We start from the raw sequence: 18,207 nt of genomic DNA on the forward strand, positions 1-18,207 counted from the left end.
ATCGGTGCAGCCTCCGCAGTGATGCGGTCGCTTTACCGGTCCGTCGTGGTGAAGAAGGAGCTGAGCCAAAAGGCGAAGCTCTCAATTTACCGGTCGATCTACGTTCCGACTCTCACCTATGGTCATGAGCTTTGGGTAATGACAGAAAGAACAAGATCGCGGATACAAGCGGCTGAAATGAGTTTCCTTCGCAGGGTGGCTGGGCGCTCCCTTAGAGATAGGGTGAGAAGCACAGTCACTCGGGAGGAGCTCGGAGTAGAGCCGCTGCTCCTCCACATCGAGAGGAACCAGCTGAGGTGGCTCAGGCATCTTTTTCGGATGCCTCCTGGACGCCTTCCTGGGGAGGTGTTCCAGGCATGTCCCCCCGGGAGGAGGCCCCGGGGAAGACCCAGGACACGCTGGAGGGACTATGTCTCTCGTCTGGCCTGGGAACGCCTCGGTGTTCTTCCCGAGGAGCTGGCCGGGGAAAGGGAAGTTTGGGCTTCCATGCTTAGACTGCTGCCTCCGCGACCCGGTCCCGGATAAGCGGAAGAAGACGAGACGAGACGAGAATTTAAGGTCAGACAATGTAAGTGACCCTGTAGTTAAAAATATAACTGTCAGATCAGCAATTAGAATGTTTTACTCCCCTTAGAGAAATTGAATTACTTTCATTAATCTCCGCATCAAAATCCTCAACTTGTGTACTAGATCCCTTACCTACACATCTATTCAAACAGATAATACCTGAAGTAATTGAACCACTTCTAAAAATAATAAATTATTCTCTTAGGATCAGCTATGTACCCAAATCCTTTGAACTTGCAGTTATCAAACCCCTGATTAAAAAACCTGACCTTGATCCCTGTCAGCTGTCCAATTATCAGCCAATAAAGCTGTGGCACAGCAGTTATCCTCATATTTATATAGGAATAACATCCATGAAATGTATCAGTCAGGATTTAGACCTCATCATAGCACGGAGACAGCACTGGTTAAAGTAGTAAATGACCTACTGTTGGCAACTGATCAGGGCTGTCTCGTTGCTTGACCTTAGTGCAGCACTTGATACCACTGATCATTCCATTCTTCTGGATAGACTAGAAAATGTTGTGGGAGTTAAAGGAACAGCCCTCCCCTGGCTCAGGTCTTATTTAACTGATTGCTATCAGTATGTTGATGTAAATGGTGATTTTTCTAGACATACTGAGGTAAAATTTGGTGTTCCACAAGGTTCTGTCTTGGGTCCACTGCTTTTTTCTTTATATATGTTACCTCTGGGTGATATTATTCGTAAACATGATATTAGTTTCCACTGTTATGCCGATGACACACAGTTGTATGTTTCTGCAAAACCTGATGAGAGACACCAGCTTAATAGAATTGAGGAATGTGTAAAGGACATCAGACATCAGATGATTATTAACTTCCTTCTGCTGAACTCTGACAAGACTGAAGTACTTGTACCACATGCAGCTAGAAGTAGGTTTTCTTATTACACAGTAACTCTGGACGGTCTATCTGTTTCTTCACATGCAGCAGTAAAAGACCTTGGGGTGATTATTGACCCCAGTCTTTCATTTGAAACTCATATCAATAACATTCCTCGGATAGCTTTCTTTCATCTCAGAAATACTGCTAAGATAAGAAATTTAAAGTCACTACATGACACAGAAAAACTAGTTCATGCTTTTGTTACCTCCTGGTTGGATTACTGTAATGCCTTACTGTCTGGATGTTACAATAAGTGCATAAACAAGCTCCAGTTAGTTCAAAATGCAGCAGCAAGAGTCCTTACTAGAACTAGAAAATATGATCACATCACCCCTATCTTATCCACACTGCACTGGCTCCCAATCAAATTTCGTATTGATCATAAAACACTACTATTGACCTTTAAAGCACTGAATGGTCTCGTGCCACAGTACCTGAGCAAAATTCTGGTCCTTTATGACCCGCCATGCCTACTTAGATCAAAAGGTGCAGACTATCTGCTGGTACCTTGTATAGTGAAGGCTACATCAGGGGGCAGAGCCTTTTCTTACAAAGCCCCACAGTTATGGAACAGCCTTCCAAGTAGTGTTCGGAAATCAGACACAGTCTCAGTGTTTAAGTCTAGGCTGAAAACATATCTGTTTAGTCAAGCCTTTTGTTAATAGTGTTTATGAGGTAAAGGAGTAGATCTGGAGGGTCCTCAGACAGAGTGTTTTGGTAAACTGGGATGTATGGATGCTGTCAGTCCCCCCTCGCTTGCTCACTCAAGTTTGTTGATGGTGTAGTGGCTGCTGCTTTATGTACCGGGGCACCCTCATACCTGTGTTTCCTTCTAGCTCTCTCCTTTTAGTTATGCTGCCATAGTTATTTTTGCCGGAGTCCCTGCTTGCACTCAGCGCAAAACGTATACTGTTCCTACTTATTCAGTTGACATTGGGCATCCCTAACAACCTGTGTTTTCTGCCCCCCCACCCATCTGTCCCTCTGAGTTACATGTCAATCCTGAGATCGAGATGCTGACCTCTTCTGCTCCTCAGACCTGCCTGATCCATCCTGATGCCCTATGTCTGGTCGGAATCTCATCACATCACTCCTGTGGAGGACGGCCCCAAATGGACAGTTGAAAGTCACACTTGGAAGATGCCCTGGACACTTACAGTCATGTTTTTTTGGCTGAGGACTACAGTTGACTTGCTAACTTTAGGACTGCAGTTGTCATGAACAGTTTTGCACTCAAGTTTACATCAACTGAAGAGTTATAACATCAGTGAAACTGACTTCATGTTAAAACTGTTAATGTTTTAATCATGTTGTCTGTTGTCGCCCAAATGAGGATGGGTTACCTTTTGAGTCTGGTTCCTCTCGAGGTTTCTTCCTCATGTCTTCTGAGGGAGTTTTTCCTTGCCACCGTCTCCACAGGCTTGCTCACTGGGGATAGATTAGGGATAAAATTAGCTTATGTTTAAAGTCATTCAAATTCTGTAAAGCTGCTTTGCGACAATGTCTATTGTTAAAAGTGCTATAGAAATAATCTTGACTTGACTCTCCAATTTTAAGAATGTGTGTGTTGATTCATATACAATCATAGCTCAACCACTGAATGACATATTGAAACAAAGAAAGGACCTCAGAGAATAATAGCAGCTGAACAGTGAGCCGATGGAAGCATTGAAATACCTCAAACAAGCTTTGTGCCAATCACCAGATCTCAGAATCCCCAATACCAACTGATCCTTCATCATGCATGTTCATGGGTTCATGGGTACATGAACATGACTGCAGTCCTGACCCAGGAACATGGAGGAGCAAGCAAACCAGTCTCATATTACTCAGCGAGACTGGATGAAGTGTCACAGGGATGTGGGCCATGTCTGAGAGCAATTCAGGCCACATGTCTGGCCATGGAGTTTGCTTTGAACATCATGATGGATCAAAGACTCACAGTGAAATGCTCACATTCTGTACACACAATGATCACCATGAGTCATGTGTCACAAGTTACTGTAGCATGATGGACACAATGGACAGCCATTCTGGAGCTGCCCAAATTCATCACTGAAAAAGCATCACCTGTGAACCCAGCAACACTCTCAGAGCTATAAGTTGATAAAGACCACAACTGTGTTGAACTTGTTTAGATGATGGAAGAACAAAAACAACTCAAGATAGAATCTCTGCATAGATGGGTTTGCAGATGGGTCCTCACAAGTGGTGAACAATCAGAGAATGGCAGGGTGGCCAGTAACATCAACACAAAGTACTGGTGTCAGGGGTCCTGCCAATAAATACATCAGCACAACAAGCAGGATGCAAATCACTCATTGAAGCATGTAACTTAGCCAACAGGCACACCATGAACATCTACACAGACTCCAGATATGCTTTTGGAGTGGCACACAATTTTGGACAATTATGGAAAAACAGAGGTTTCATGTCTGTTTCTGGAACTCCAATAAAGAAGAGACAGTTGGTCCAAGAACTGTTAGCTGCATTGCAGTTGCCTAAAGAAGTGTCATTGAAGTCAAAGCACACATGAGGCAAAACATAGAACAAGCAAAAAGAAATGCGCTAGCAGATGGGGCCACAAAATTAGCTGCCAAGGAAGGGGCTAACAAAGCAACAATCAAACCGAAATAGCGAATCTGAAGATTCTACAGGCACATACTCTGACTGACATCAAAGAGCTACAAGACAATTGTAGCTGAGAGGAAAAATGGACCATGGATCATGAAAATGGAAAAATGGATCATGTGCTTTCAGGATGGCGTCAGGACAATCCAGAATTTTAGTCTGTCTTTTTTTTTTTACCATGTTCTCTGTGCTTTGCAAGTCCAGGAACTAGGCTTGGGTGGTATCCATTTTTTCATCCCCCGGTATATTCCTGACTAAATACCCCAGTATGCCAGTATTTACGTTTTTTTGTGTGTTTTTTTTATATATACTATTGTAGACTTTATTTCATATCTTCACATTCTATAGTAATTTATGTTTCTTTGTTATTCTATTTTTTATTATCTATTCTGTTTTAGATATTCTGTATTTGACATTATAAAACAAACAATTGAAATGTTGTTTAGAGACATTTATTTAAACTGCAAGGATGACATGTTTTTGAACTCAGTGCCAAGCAATCAAGTAGGCCTATATTAATGTTGGAAATAAAAACACACATTAATAAAAATAAGAAGTGCAAACACCAACAAAGCCAGCAGAAAACAAAACATTGCATGTGAGTTCAAATCACATCTTTTGTAAATCAAAAGAAAATAATTTGCCTAACTCAAGCAATAACAGGTAGCTTTTTTCCACTCAAACAGGCAAATAGGCTATACAAGTAATGAAATAAAGCTATTTCGGGCAGCCAGTAGGCTGTGCCCATTTAGAAGAAAATTAGGAACGCACTAAAAGCCTCTTTATGCAAAGCAAACGGGTTAGCATCCTTAGCTGAGTGATTGGAGAGAACTTGAAACATAATGCAATTCAGTGCAATAGCCAATCCAAGGCAGAAACAACAAACATGAACAGAAACCATGCATGGGGCCCCATGCTCCCAATAGCCTAAATGAAAGTAAGTCGCTAACTTAAATTTACATTTCTGGTAGTGGTAGGCCACAAGCAATTCTTAATTTCTTTCAAACATTCTTTGCCAAGAACACCAGCATATTTACTTTATCTGGCTTCAGTTGGCAATGCTGTGGTGTGACCGTATTTCCTGCTGTGCTGAATACGCGCTCAGATGCAGCGCTTGTCGCACATATGCAGAGGTATTTGCGGGCAACTTTTGACATCATTGGCAAACGTGTTTCATTCAGTTTCCACCATTCAAGCGGGTTTTCTTCAGCATGGATTGGGTCCTCTTGCGCATATAGACCCTTTTCAGTCACGTGACCTTCGTAAACGCGACCGCCATTTTGGACATGTAGTGGACTTCAGCTCGAATCGGTTTGAATGCGAGGAAGGCGACAAACATAAAAGAAAAAGGAGCGAGATGCAGAAAACTGTATTTACTAGTTTACTGTAATTATGATCTGGCAGCTACTTACACCGGATCCAGTGTAAATAGCTGCCGCAAGCTAGCTGCCGGAGCCGCCGGCTGCGAGCTAGCTGCCGGAGCCGCGAGCTAGCTGCCGGAGCCGCAAGCTAGTGCGCGCGCTTCGCTGTCAGAGCCGCGGGCTAGCGCGCGCGCTTCGCTGCCGGAGCCGCGGGCTAGCGCGCGCGCTTCCCGGCCGGAGCCGCGGGCTAGCGCGCGTGCTTCCCGGCCGGAGCCGCGGGCTAGCGCGCACACTCTCCCTCCACGGCCGGAGCCGCGAGCTAGCGCGCGCGCTTCACTGCCAGAGCCGCGGGCTAGCGCGCGCGCTTCCCGGCCGGAGCCGCGGGCTAGCGCGCGCACTCTCCCTCCCCGGCCAGAGCCGCGGGCTAGAGCGCGCTCTCCCTCCCCGGCCGGAGCCGCGAGCTAGAGCGCGCGCTCTCCCTCCCCGGCCAGCTGCGAGCTAGCGCGCGCGCGCGCTCCGGAACCTCGGACGTTGGCTCCGGCAGCTATTTACACTGGATCCGGTGTAAATAGCTGCCAGATCATAATTACAGTAAATTAGAATGGAATGTTAACAGCAATGTAATGCCTTTTCTGGCTAATTTTATTCGTCTTACCTCCAACAAAATGGTCACTACACAAGCGCTGGTATGCCGCTATCCATCTTCTCCGTCGGTCAGCATCTACCGGGATCCGATAAAATGATAACCCTTGCCTTGTTTGTTGATGGTTACTACATCCAGGTGCACAACAATATAGTGGCATGATGGAAGTCTTGCTGAAAATAAACACTTTCTTTGCTGCCGTTCCTTAATGTTGGCTGTGGTAAACTACTGGTAGTGCATGTCCAAAATGGCGGCCGCGTTTGTCGTGACGTCACGTGAAAAGGGTCCATACTGACAGTTCTGCCTGTGCACGCTCCGCTCGGCTCACCGCTCGGCAGAAAACCAAAATGCTCCCAGACAATGACTGAGGCATTGGCCTTTTTGACTAATTCTGCACCGCCATCATTTGCAGTTGCCATCCTCACACACTGACTGGGCCTTGTGACTGGGCCAACTGTCGCTGCTGCCTGTTGACCAAAGATTCTAGAATCTTTGCTGTTGACCCGCAAACTGCCATCTAGTGGCGTGCGCGCGCTGTACTAGTGACGGTTGTACTATAATAAAATGACATTACAGTTGTTTTGAGTAAGTTGGATAAAAATACAAATGTATTTCTTTTTGACGGTATTAAAAATATATCGCCTGTATTTTGTCATACCACAGTACACGATATTTTCACTATACTGCCCAAGCCTACCAGAAACTACCCATGCTGTTTCACTGTGACACTGAACACAGAGGGGATTATTTGTCCAACTTTGTGGTGCTTCAGGGATCAAAGAACCTACCTTTTGGACAGGATATTCTATGGATGACTCTATTATCACCCACATTGCACCATTCCAGTGGCAGGACGAGACCTGTGACCTATCACAGGACATTGTGAATTGACAGTCTGATAGCATCAATGTGTCTGCTCTTGGCTGGAGATGTCCATCTCTGCCCTGGACCTGCCCAACGTCAACCTAGAAACCCTTGTCTTGTGTGTCAGTACTCTGTCCATTCTAACAGCAAGGCCATAGACTGTGATGAATGTGGTGGTTGGACTCATATCAAATGCTGTGGAATGCCAACTGTGCAGTATGACAGATTGGTGGAAACTGGGGAGGTATTTTCCTATATTTGTACAAGATGTGCCTTCCATTCTCTTCGCAACCCCATAGAGGACACTGATGTGAGGGAAGGCCATGAGTGTACATCTCGCACTATGAGTGCTTCCAGCAGAAAGATCTACGTTTTCTCCACCTCAACGCTTGCAGTCTTCTGCCTAAGATTTCTGAACTCAGGTTGATTGCTAAGCTATTCAAGGGCCACTGTGATTGCAGTGACAGAGACCTGGGTGGACAATACAGTGAGTGATGCTGAGATTGAACTGCCTGGGTATTTATTGACCAAAAAGGACTGTACTAGAGATGGCGGTGGGGTCTGTCTCTATATACGCTGTGATTTGGCTTTTAATCCTCACACAGGCTTAGACAAAGATGGTTTAGAGGGTACATGGGTGGACATTTTGCTTCCCAAAACCAAGCCTATCTTGGTGGGGGTATGTTACAGACCCCCTACACACAATAACTTTTATGAGATCCTAGAGAATGTGTTTGCTTTGTGTGACAGGGTTATGGAAAGAGAAATCATAATTCTTGGCGACTTTAATACAAATGTTCTCAAGCCTAGATCAAATTGTGGACTTTTGAATGCATTTAGGACTCTGTAGAATGTTTGATCTGACACAGTTGATAACAGAGCCCACAAGGATTACAGAAACCAGTGAGTCATGTATTGATTTGATATTTGTTTCTGATAGGGATAGAGTCACACAATCTGGTGTAATCAATATTGGCATCAGCGACCATATGATTAATTATTGTACTAGGAAGATGGTAAAACATGCAATTGGCATGCATAATACTGTCTGAATCCAATCTCTAAAAAATTACAATATTTCAGATTTTCAATAGGAACTCAATGGTGTAAACTGGGCTGAAGTTGTCGATAGTGATAATGTCCGGGTTGCTTGGACTAAATTCAAGGAACTATTCATGAAGGTTCTTAACTAAATTGCTCCAATTAAACAGGTTAGACTGAAACAGAGGACTGAACCCTGGATATCTCAAGAGATTTTGGATTGTATCAAAGACTGGGATCAGGTACAGAAAATTCAAAGACCCTCAAGATTACAGGACATACTGCTCATTGAGAACCAAAGTTCAGACTATGGTGAAAAAAGCTAAATGATCATTTTATGAAGATAAAACTGAAGAAACCAAGTGTACACCAAAGAAATTGTGGGAAACTCTCAAGAGTGTCGGTACCAAATCAAATGAAAAATCAAACACTGTTAGTTTGCAAATTGGAGAGGAAATCTATTTTGATAATGATGCGGTGGCCAACCACTGTAATCAGTATTTTACCTCCACTGCCTCCAACTTGGTAGCAAAGTTGCCATCCTAGCCAAATGATCTACAGAATCTGAAAGTTTTGACTGGCCAGTTTTATAAATCTAAAGTAGAACTGGATGCTTTTACTTTCTCGGTAGTAGACGGAGAAAGTGTTAGTAAAATAGTTCTTATTATTAGTCAAGGAAAGACCACTGATCTAGATTCTCTGCCAGCAAAATTTCTTCAGGATAGCAGACATCAAATCAAAGCCCTTCTGACTCATGTTATCAACTTGACCGTACATCATGGCGAAATACCTGCTGACCTGAAGATGACTAGAGTTGTACCTCTTCACAAAAAGAACTTTAAAACTGATATGGGAAACTTCAGGCCTGTTTCACTATTAAGTGAGGTTTCACAAGTTTTGGAATGGGTTGTTTACAATCAGCTGGAGGTGTATCTGAAAGAATACCACTTGTTGTATGATTATCAATCTGGTTTCCATTCATCCTTTTTGACTGATACATGCTTGATACTCTTGACTGACTTCATTAGAAAACAAATGGACAAGGGTTTTTATACTGGCATGGTGCTTCTTGACCTTCAAAAGGCATGTGATACTGTTGATTATGATATTCTTTTGCTGAAATTGCAGTCAATAGGCCTTAATGCATCTTCTGTGCAATGGTTCAGTTCATATTTGTCCAGACATAGTCAGGTGGTTGATGTGAATGATGTTCTTTCAGACTCCAAAGATATAGTATGTGGTGTCCCTCAAAGATCAATACTGGGGCCTCTTCTCTTTTTGGTGTATGTGAATTATATGGAAAGGGCTGTATCTTGTAAACTTTTTCTTCATGCTGATGACTTGGCTCTGATGGTATGTGGAAAATCGGTTAATACAATTGAAGCAAAGTTAAGTTCTGAACTGGAAAAGGTGAAGGAATGGCTAATTGACAACAAACTTTCTCTTCATTTGGGCAAAACTGAATCTATTCTCTTTGGAAGTAGAAAGAATATTAGGAAGAGGTCCCAGATGAATATATCTTGTGGTGACAAGCTAGTTAGAGACAAGCTGATTAGAGTAAAGAAGTAACAAGACACAAGTCATTGGGTGACATGCTTGTAATCTCTCCCCAACTGGCCTATGCATGCTTGTTCAAATGGCACAAAGTCATAAACAAGCCAGAAGAAGGAAGAGTCAAGATTGTCAAGAGCTTTAAAATAATTAACTTACACTGTTATAACAATTAATTGATGAACACTGAATTAGCTGTAGACAATACCTTTCTGAGAGCTGCACATGGCTTTGTACTAGCCCTGAACAAGGGCCAATGCTGGATCTGTGGCCTTCTGCCTAGAAGTGCAGATATGTACTCCCAAATAGTTGTCCCTTTCTCTTTAAGACAGCATGTGATGATCCTATGGAGAAGAACATGCCCATATTTTCAACCGGGTTTCATATTCTGTCTCAAACCATTAACAGCTGATGGAGAACCCATTCCACTGTCCTATGTGCCCAAAGGTCTGCTTTGTTTTCAACAAAAAGGTAAAGGCCCACAAGTGGGTCACAGTTATTGTTCTTACAATTTGGGTAATGGCATTGAACATGTTAAAATTCTTACAGAGGGACACGCAGACACTTTTACATTAACTGCCTCTAAAGCCGACATAGTGTGGGGAAAAGACCAACCAACATATAATGGTACTCTATTTGTTTGTGGGGTGGCACGGTGGTCTTAGCATGGTCATCTCACAGAAAGAAGGTTCTGGGTTCGAGCCCAGTGGCCGATGGGGGGGGGGCGTTTCTGTGTCTTCTTCTTTTGGCTGCTCCTGATTAGGGGTCACCACAGTGGATCTTTCATCTCCATTGCTCCCTGTCTTCTGCATCCTTCATTATCACACCTGCCACTTTCATGTCCTCTCTCACCACATCCATGTATCTCCTCTTTGGCCTTCCTCGTTTTCATTTGCCTGGCAGCTCCATCCTCAACATTCTCTTTCCCACATGCTCTGCATCTCTTCTCAGGATGTGCCCATACAATCTCAGTCTCATCTCTCTTAGCTTAATTCCCAAGCTCTCCACATGTGCTGTCCCTCTGATGTGCTTAGATTAGATGAGATTAGATTAGATCAAACTTTATGGAACCCTTTGGAACCCTTTGGGCGGGTTCCCTCAGGGAAATTAAGATTCCAGCAGCATCATACAGATAAACAGAGAAAAGAAATAGAGAAAACTTCTAGATAAATTAAAATAAATTATTTACATATACAAATATAAAAAGAATAAGATATGGGGAAGGGGGGCAAGGAGGGAAAAAGGGGGGGGCGGCAGCAGGAGAGATATTGCACTTTATATTGCACATTATATTGCACATTGCTTATTGGTTATTGTTAGGCTAGGCTACTGCTCCTTCCCATCCTCTGTCCTCCTGTTACCCCTCCTCCCCCCCAGAGAGGAGTTGTACAGTCTGATGGCATGAGGGACAAAGGAGTTTTTGAGTCTGTTCGTCCTGCACTTGGGAAGGAGCATTCTGTCACTGAACAGGCTCCTCTGCTTGCTGATGACGGTGTGCAGAGGGTGACTGGCGTGGTCCATGATGTTCAATAGTTTGTCCATAGACCTCTTCTCTGCCACTGTCACCAGAGAGTCCAGCTTCATGCCGACCACAGAGCCGGCCCGCCTGATCAGTTTGTCCAGCCTGGATGTGTTCTTTGTGGATGTGCTGCCCCCCCAGCACACCACGGTGTAAAACAGGACACTGGCAACCACAGACTGATAGAACATCCACAGGAGTTTCCTGCAGATGTTAAAGGACCGCAGCCTCCTAAGAAAGTATAGCCTGCTCTGTCCCTTCCTGTATACTGTAAGTGTTTGGTGTTGCAAGTCCAGTCCAGCTTGCTGTCCAGCCACAGCCTGAGGTACTTATAGGAATCCACAGCCTCTACCTCGACTCCCTCGATCAGAACTGGTCGTGACCTTGGTCTGGACGTCCCAAAGTCAATGACCAGCTCCTTGGTCTTCGAGGTGTTGAGCTGCAGATGGTTCCTGTTGCACCACACAGCAAAGTCCCTCACCAGGCTCCTATACTCCTCCTCTCTGTCGTCACTGATACACCCAATGATGGCTGTGTCATCGGCAAACTTCTGAATGTGACACAGCTCCGAGTTGTAGCAGAAGTCTGCGGTGTACAGGGTGAAGAGAAGAGGGGCTAGCACTGTGCCCTGGGGTGCTCTGGTGCTGCTAATCACAGTGTCAGACGTGATGTCCTTCAGCCTGACGTACTGCAGCCTATCAGTGAGGTAGCTGGTTCAGTGAGGTGCTTGTTCCTTATCCTGTCCAAATTAAGCGCTCCAGCGCTGCTTAATTTGAGGGGGAGCAAGCCGGAGCGCGCTCCGGAACCTCGGCCAGAGCGCTCCTGGAGCAAGCCGGAGCGCACTGCTTAATTTGAGGGGGAGGAAGCCGGAGCGCGCTCCGGCAGCTATTTACACTGGATCCGGTGTAAATAGCTGCCGGATCATAATTACAGTAAACTAGTAAATACAGTAAAGGAAAAACTTGAGACTGAAAGGTTTTAACAGTCATCCAAATGACTGAACATAAACATTGCTACAGTAACATACTAGCTATGATGTTGTTGACATTAGCTAGTGCTAACAGCTAGTTGCTAGTACACTGCTACAACACAGACACCGACCCTAATAATACAGTTCTTGGTCATTGCCTGGTAACAGCAAATTTATAACGGGCCATGTCTCAACAGACTAAGAAGTTATTTCAATGACATTTAATAACATTTTGTTTATCCTGAGGACCAAAAGTAAATGAAAATGTGAACAAACCTTAGCTGTAATAAGATGGCGACCACCGGCTCCAGGGACGACCCACTGATGTAGGCATGTTACCCAGCCTGACACAAAATATTTGTAGGTATCCAAACTCTTATACGCTTTCAGATCAATACCTGTGTATGGCGATGGGTTTTTAACGACATAGGTATACAGATCATGTGGGCCGAAGTCAGGTAAAGACGAGAGCTTCGCGTACTTCCGTACGTCAGTGAACAATCCTGGTGGAAGCAGGTAAACGTCGTTCTCTAAGCTTGCTAACCTCAATTTTTGCAAATACCTCTCCCTCTGCTCGCCCTGTAAATGCCCTACGTCACTGGATAGTGAAGGTGTTTTCTGCATCTCGCTCCTTTTTCTTTTATGTTTTTTGTTTGTCGCCTTCCTCGCATTCAAACTGATTCGAGCCATGACGTCCAAAATGGCAGCCTCACATGACTTGGTCATGTGGGTGAAAAACCTCAATACTCTACCCTGCTATCACTTTACAGTCTCCAATCTCCTTCAGGTTACCCCTTCTGCAGAGTATGTAGTCCACCTGTGTAGATCTTCCTCCACTCTTAAACATCACCCTGTGCTGCTCTTTCTTCTCGAAGTATGTATTGACTATTGCCAAATTCATCCTCTGAAAAATCAACCACCATTTGCCCTTCGACATTTCTCTCTCTTACACCATATCTGCCCATCACATCCTCATCTCCTCTGTTTCCCTCGCCAACATGTCCGTTGAAATCTGCACCTATTAGCACGCACTCCTCCCTTGGTATACTTTCTACCACTTCATCCATCTTTTCCCAGACTCTTTCTTTTCATTCTCACATCCAACCTGTGGGGCGTACACGCACACAATATTGATTACCACTCCTTGAATCTCCAACTTCATGCCTATCACTCTATCTGACACCCTCTTCACATCAATCACACTGTTGACCAACTCTCCCCTCAAAACAATACCAACACCATTTCTCTTTCCATCGACTCCATAATAAAACAACTTGCATCCATCTCCAATGTTCTTGCTCTTGCTTCCTTTCCACCTCATCTCCTACACACACAAAATGTCCAACTTCCTTCTTTCCATCATACCTGCTAACTCTCTCGCTCTGCCAGTCAATGTTCCCACATTCAGTGTTCCTACCCTCAATTCTAAGATCCTTCCCTTCCATCTTTCACGCTCTCTCCTAACATGCCTCCCCCCTCTCTTTCTCTTTCTCCGTTTTGGCGCAACAGTAGCAAACTGTCCACTGGCACCCTGTTGACCAACAGTACCAGAGGCAGTTGTTGTTAACCTGGGCCCCAACCGATCCAGTATGGTATTTCTCTTTTCATTCTGCATGTTAGATTTGGCACAGTTTTACGCCGGATGCCCTTCCTGACGCAACCCTCTCCAATTTATCCGGGCTTGGGACCGGCACCAAGAGTACGCTTATGCACCCCCAGTGGCTGGATTCGGGGGGCGTTTCTGTGTGGAGTTGCATATTCTCCCTGTGTTTGTGTGGGTTTCCTCCGGGTACTCTGGTTTCCCCCACTTTCCAAAGACATGCAGATTAGGCTAATTGGTGGCTCTAACTTGACCGTAGGTGTGAATGTGAATGGTTGTTTGTCTCTGTGTGTAAGCCCTGTGATGACCTGGTGATTTGTCCAGTGTGTACCCTGCCTCTCGCCCATAGTCAGTTGGGATAGGCTCCAGCTTGCCCACGACCCTGCACAGGATAAGCAGTTATGGATAATGTTTGTTTGTGGGAGACATGTGCTACCTGCTAATTGGACAGGATTATGTTATTTTGGTTATAAAGTGTACTCTGTCTTTCAAGAACATGGATGCACATTGTGACATGAAAGTAATAAAGAAAGTAGGTCAACAGTGGCTACATGTTTATCATGATTTTACCATAAACATTTCCTTACAGTGGACAGAATAACATTCATCCACAACAGCTGTAAAAAACACTATAAAAATGCTATAAACAGACATACAGTGTTGCCAAAGTGGAGCTTTAGAACACAGAATATTGTAAATAAACTAAAAGTTTAATTCAGATTTTAAATTTCAGAGGTCTTATATGAAACATTGTTTCAATCCAGTGTGATATGTATGGAATAACAAAGGCCGTAATCAGTATAATTTCATAATCATCAAAATGTTAATAAGCATATAAGTCACTCTGCCATCATATTATCTTCTTATAACAATATTACCTAGAACATTTGAACACTTTATTTGCATAATAAGTCACCAATTCTTTCTTCATTAATGTGTTTGAATACACTGCTAAAACCAAGTGAAATTATTTTAGACAACATTAATTAACACCACCATCAACAATGATTTAATAATAATAATAATAATAATAATAATAATAATAATAATAATAATAATAATAGTGGCTTTAATGATATACTTAGCCCTGTTATTTAAACTATGCTGGAAAGAGTATCTTAAATGATAGGCTACCCATGAGTCCCTGAATAAATAGATTTGTTTCTCCTGTCTCTCCTCAAAGTGCACCATTATTGTCATGATTAATTTAGCAGTTTTCTCCCTGGCTTTGGGAGAGTTTTTAAATAGTCTAAAAGTAACTGCAGTAACAGTTTGACTTTGAAAGTCACACAATATCAAATAACTTTGGCAGTTTGTGCCATGTGGGTACTTAAGTAGTATCTTTAGACTATCTATCAACCAGCAAGGAGCAAGAATAAAAACAAAAGCCTTTGCTTCTTCGCGTATTAACCTTTGATACTATTGTCTAGGTGGGCTATCATTCCTTACCACACATCTTCTATGATAATGATTAACAAAACATAACACCACAGTGCTTCCCCAATGAGCACACACCAGCTCTAGGAAAAATAAATAAATAAATACATTTAATGTGTTGGCCTTAGGCAGGGTACTACATATCTTATTCACCTTAGTAAAAACAGGGGATAGCAGAGTGGGCACTGTTTTTTTTTTTTTGTCTTAAAAGCAGGATAAATTACATTACAAAAATACAACACAAGTCCAAGAAAATATAACATTATTAAAATACCATTATTGAATATAGCATGCATGGACATAATGTTTTTCAGATCTGAGCCTTCTAAAGTTACGTGAAATCCATTCCACTGCATAATCAACAGAGATATAGAGAAGAGCTGTAAGGAGAAAACAGAGGATTAACCACAACTTTCTTCTACTATCTCACATACTAGAGAGTAAGCTTGAAAGAGCATGGTCCACAAATGAAAATGACAGAGGACCAACAAAGAATAATAAAATGCAATGCCCATGGAAAATGAAAATAATAAATTGTAAGATAAATTGAGATATATGGTGAATTTGGATACAAACTGCCTCCTGACTCTGTTTGAACAGAGGACAGCCTGGAGAAAACAGGAAATTTGCAATGGCTGTATAATGTTTTCTGTATGTTAAAATCTCTCTGCTTTATGTGCCTCCTCCTAGAGCTCACACAAAAACACTTTAAAGAGTAATTACACAACAATTCATTTTTAGTTAAAAACTGAAATGAATTGCTTTATAACTTAATTTTTATTAGAAAATAACCAGAAAATACATTCATCTAAATTGTTAAAGTAATTGGGGAAAAATGTACTTGTTCTACCTCTGTGGCACCTTTCTAGTTTAACTCTGCTATGTGCATGAATATGTCATGGCACCCAAGCAAGGAGACATGTTACATTATGTAAATTAGTCAAGCAATGTTACTACCCTGTGGCAATGACTTGCTTCATCACCCCTCACTGCACTAGGCTGTTAGAGCAGCTGAGGGTTTTGCACAGTGATTATGAAAGATTTATTACTGTACATGTGCAATACACAATGATAATTTTACAGATATAGGAATTAAGTAGTTTCTGTCCATTTTCATACAATGTAGTCTTGCTGAGAAAAACATTACTTATTGCCAACCTATGAAGGCTCTGGCTAACCTGGAGGTTTTCCCTGCAAACTGTCAATTTTCTCATGGTAAGCATTTAATATAATAACTACAAGTACACGTAGAGAGTAAGAGCAGTGTGAAGGTTGTGAGGTTGATGTTGTGGCACTTAGAATACAAATGATAAATTGGGAAATCAATATTTTGAAAGTCATCAATGAATTGTTAATCATGTTATAACTATACATATCAGTGTTATACTGCTAATGAGCAAAAAGATGTTATCTATGCTATTAATCTACTGACATCAATTATTACTGTAATCTTTATAGAAATTGTAATAAACACTATAAACAGCTATTACTGGACTGTTTCATTACTGCATAAACCCCTAAGCTAAGGACAACACATAGTTTGTACCATTCACTGACTATGGGATGCTCTTCAATCTCCATATAAATCTCTAGGAGAATACTCCCTGAGCCAGAAGCTCAAATCAATAAGGCTCTGAGCCAACTGTTTGCTAATCCAGGTAATTATTATCATCGTGTAAGGGTGATTCTGGTGAAAAATCTTCCACATCAAATGATTTCTCTATCACAAAAGACTCTGTGACACCTCACTATTTCTTCTGTCAGTTTCCATTATGAACATAAAGCTTTACCATGTGATTGCTAATTGCTAACACACTTGCAACCCAACCTCTAAAGCACAAACTTGTAGAGAGGGCAGGGACGAACAAGAATAAAAAGTGTAATTACTATTTAAACTGTATGTGAGCCTGGTGGAGGGGCCTGGCTAGAGCCTGCCAGTGCACTGACTCTTTGTTCAATGGCATTGTTCATTTAAAAAAAACCAAACACACACACACACACACACACACATTTTATATATATATATATATATATATATATATATATATATATATATATATATATATATATATATATATAAAATTAAAAACACAAGTAAGAAGTGGGAACCAGAGCAAAAGTTGCATCCAGCCCCATTTTGTATACAAGCTGGAGACACACGAGCCTAAACTTAAACCTCTGCTGAGCCTTTGCAAATGGAATTTGGCTGCTGATCATTCCCTAATGACAAAGTGAAAAAGATGTATGACAAGCAGAGTTCTGCTTTTCCTGTTTTTGTAGTCTTTTTTTGTCTTTGCATCATTACTCAGTCAAAGTTCTAAGAACTGTGAGGCACTTTTATATAGACGCATTTTTCCTTCTCACTCACACATTCACATAATAGACAAATTTGCTCATAGCCATTCACACAAAGAAAGAAAGAAAGAAAGAAAGAAAGAAAGAAAGAAAGAATCTTTCATTTAAGCTAAGTCAATTTGCATTATACTCCTATAATAACTATGGATTTAACAATACATTTCTGGCTTAAGAGATGCTCTAGTATTCTCAGACAGAGCAGGGGAACTCTTCACAGGATGACAGTCCTATGAAACAAAGGTCTTCTGTGCTGAAGTTCTCCCTACAAGCTTGTCACACACTCCAGGTCCTCATCAGGTAGTAGATTACTGTTCAGTTGACCTTGCTCAACAACCTGCAGTCCTCGCAACCCCTTCTCATGAGCCTTTATTTCCCAGGTTCCGTTTTGTCCCTGGCTTGTTCTTACTCCATTGCTGAAGTGCATATAGGGCAGGAGGTTGCTATTTGGTCTGTGAGGCCCATTGGCATTGAATATGCTTTCTGACACATTTTCCATTGCCTCCAGTGTCATGTTATGTGTAGCAGTCAGCTCCTGCTTGGCCACCTTGACAAATGAAGGGTCCTGTGAGTAGCAGTCCAAGTGTCCTGATATCAACACCTGGGTAGGGAGAGATAGAACTTTGTTTGTTGGTGTTACTTTTACTAAATAAATACATATGATTCTTGCAGTAAGAGTATTAATATGGGTCCATTTGCTTCAGACGATGATAAACCCATTTAAGAGGCAACCTTTTTTTTTACAACATAATTCTGTTTTTATTT

The 18,207-nt window shown here is 42.3% G+C and overlaps 1 protein-coding gene across 1 annotated transcript in view; it reads right to left on the bottom strand.

Annotated features, from left to right (window-relative positions):
* Positions 1 to 17,983: 17,983 nt before the first annotated feature.
* cacna1c (calcium channel, voltage-dependent, L type, alpha 1C subunit) overlaps positions 17,984 to 18,207 on the bottom strand; it is an 880,695-nt gene continuing 880,471 nt past the window's right edge. Inside the window, exon 47 of the mRNA XM_060902748.1 lies at positions 17,984 to 18,043. Within this exon, the coding sequence (XP_060758731.1) occupies positions 18,037 to 18,043 (7 nt within the window). The 3' untranslated portion in view covers positions 17,984 to 18,036. The remainder of the gene's footprint in view (positions 18,044 to 18,207) is intronic.

This window comes from Neoarius graeffei, chromosome 21 (assembly GCF_027579695.1).
Source record: "Neoarius graeffei isolate fNeoGra1 chromosome 21, fNeoGra1.pri, whole genome shotgun sequence".
NCBI lineage: Eukaryota > Metazoa > Chordata > Actinopteri > Siluriformes > Ariidae > Neoarius > Neoarius graeffei.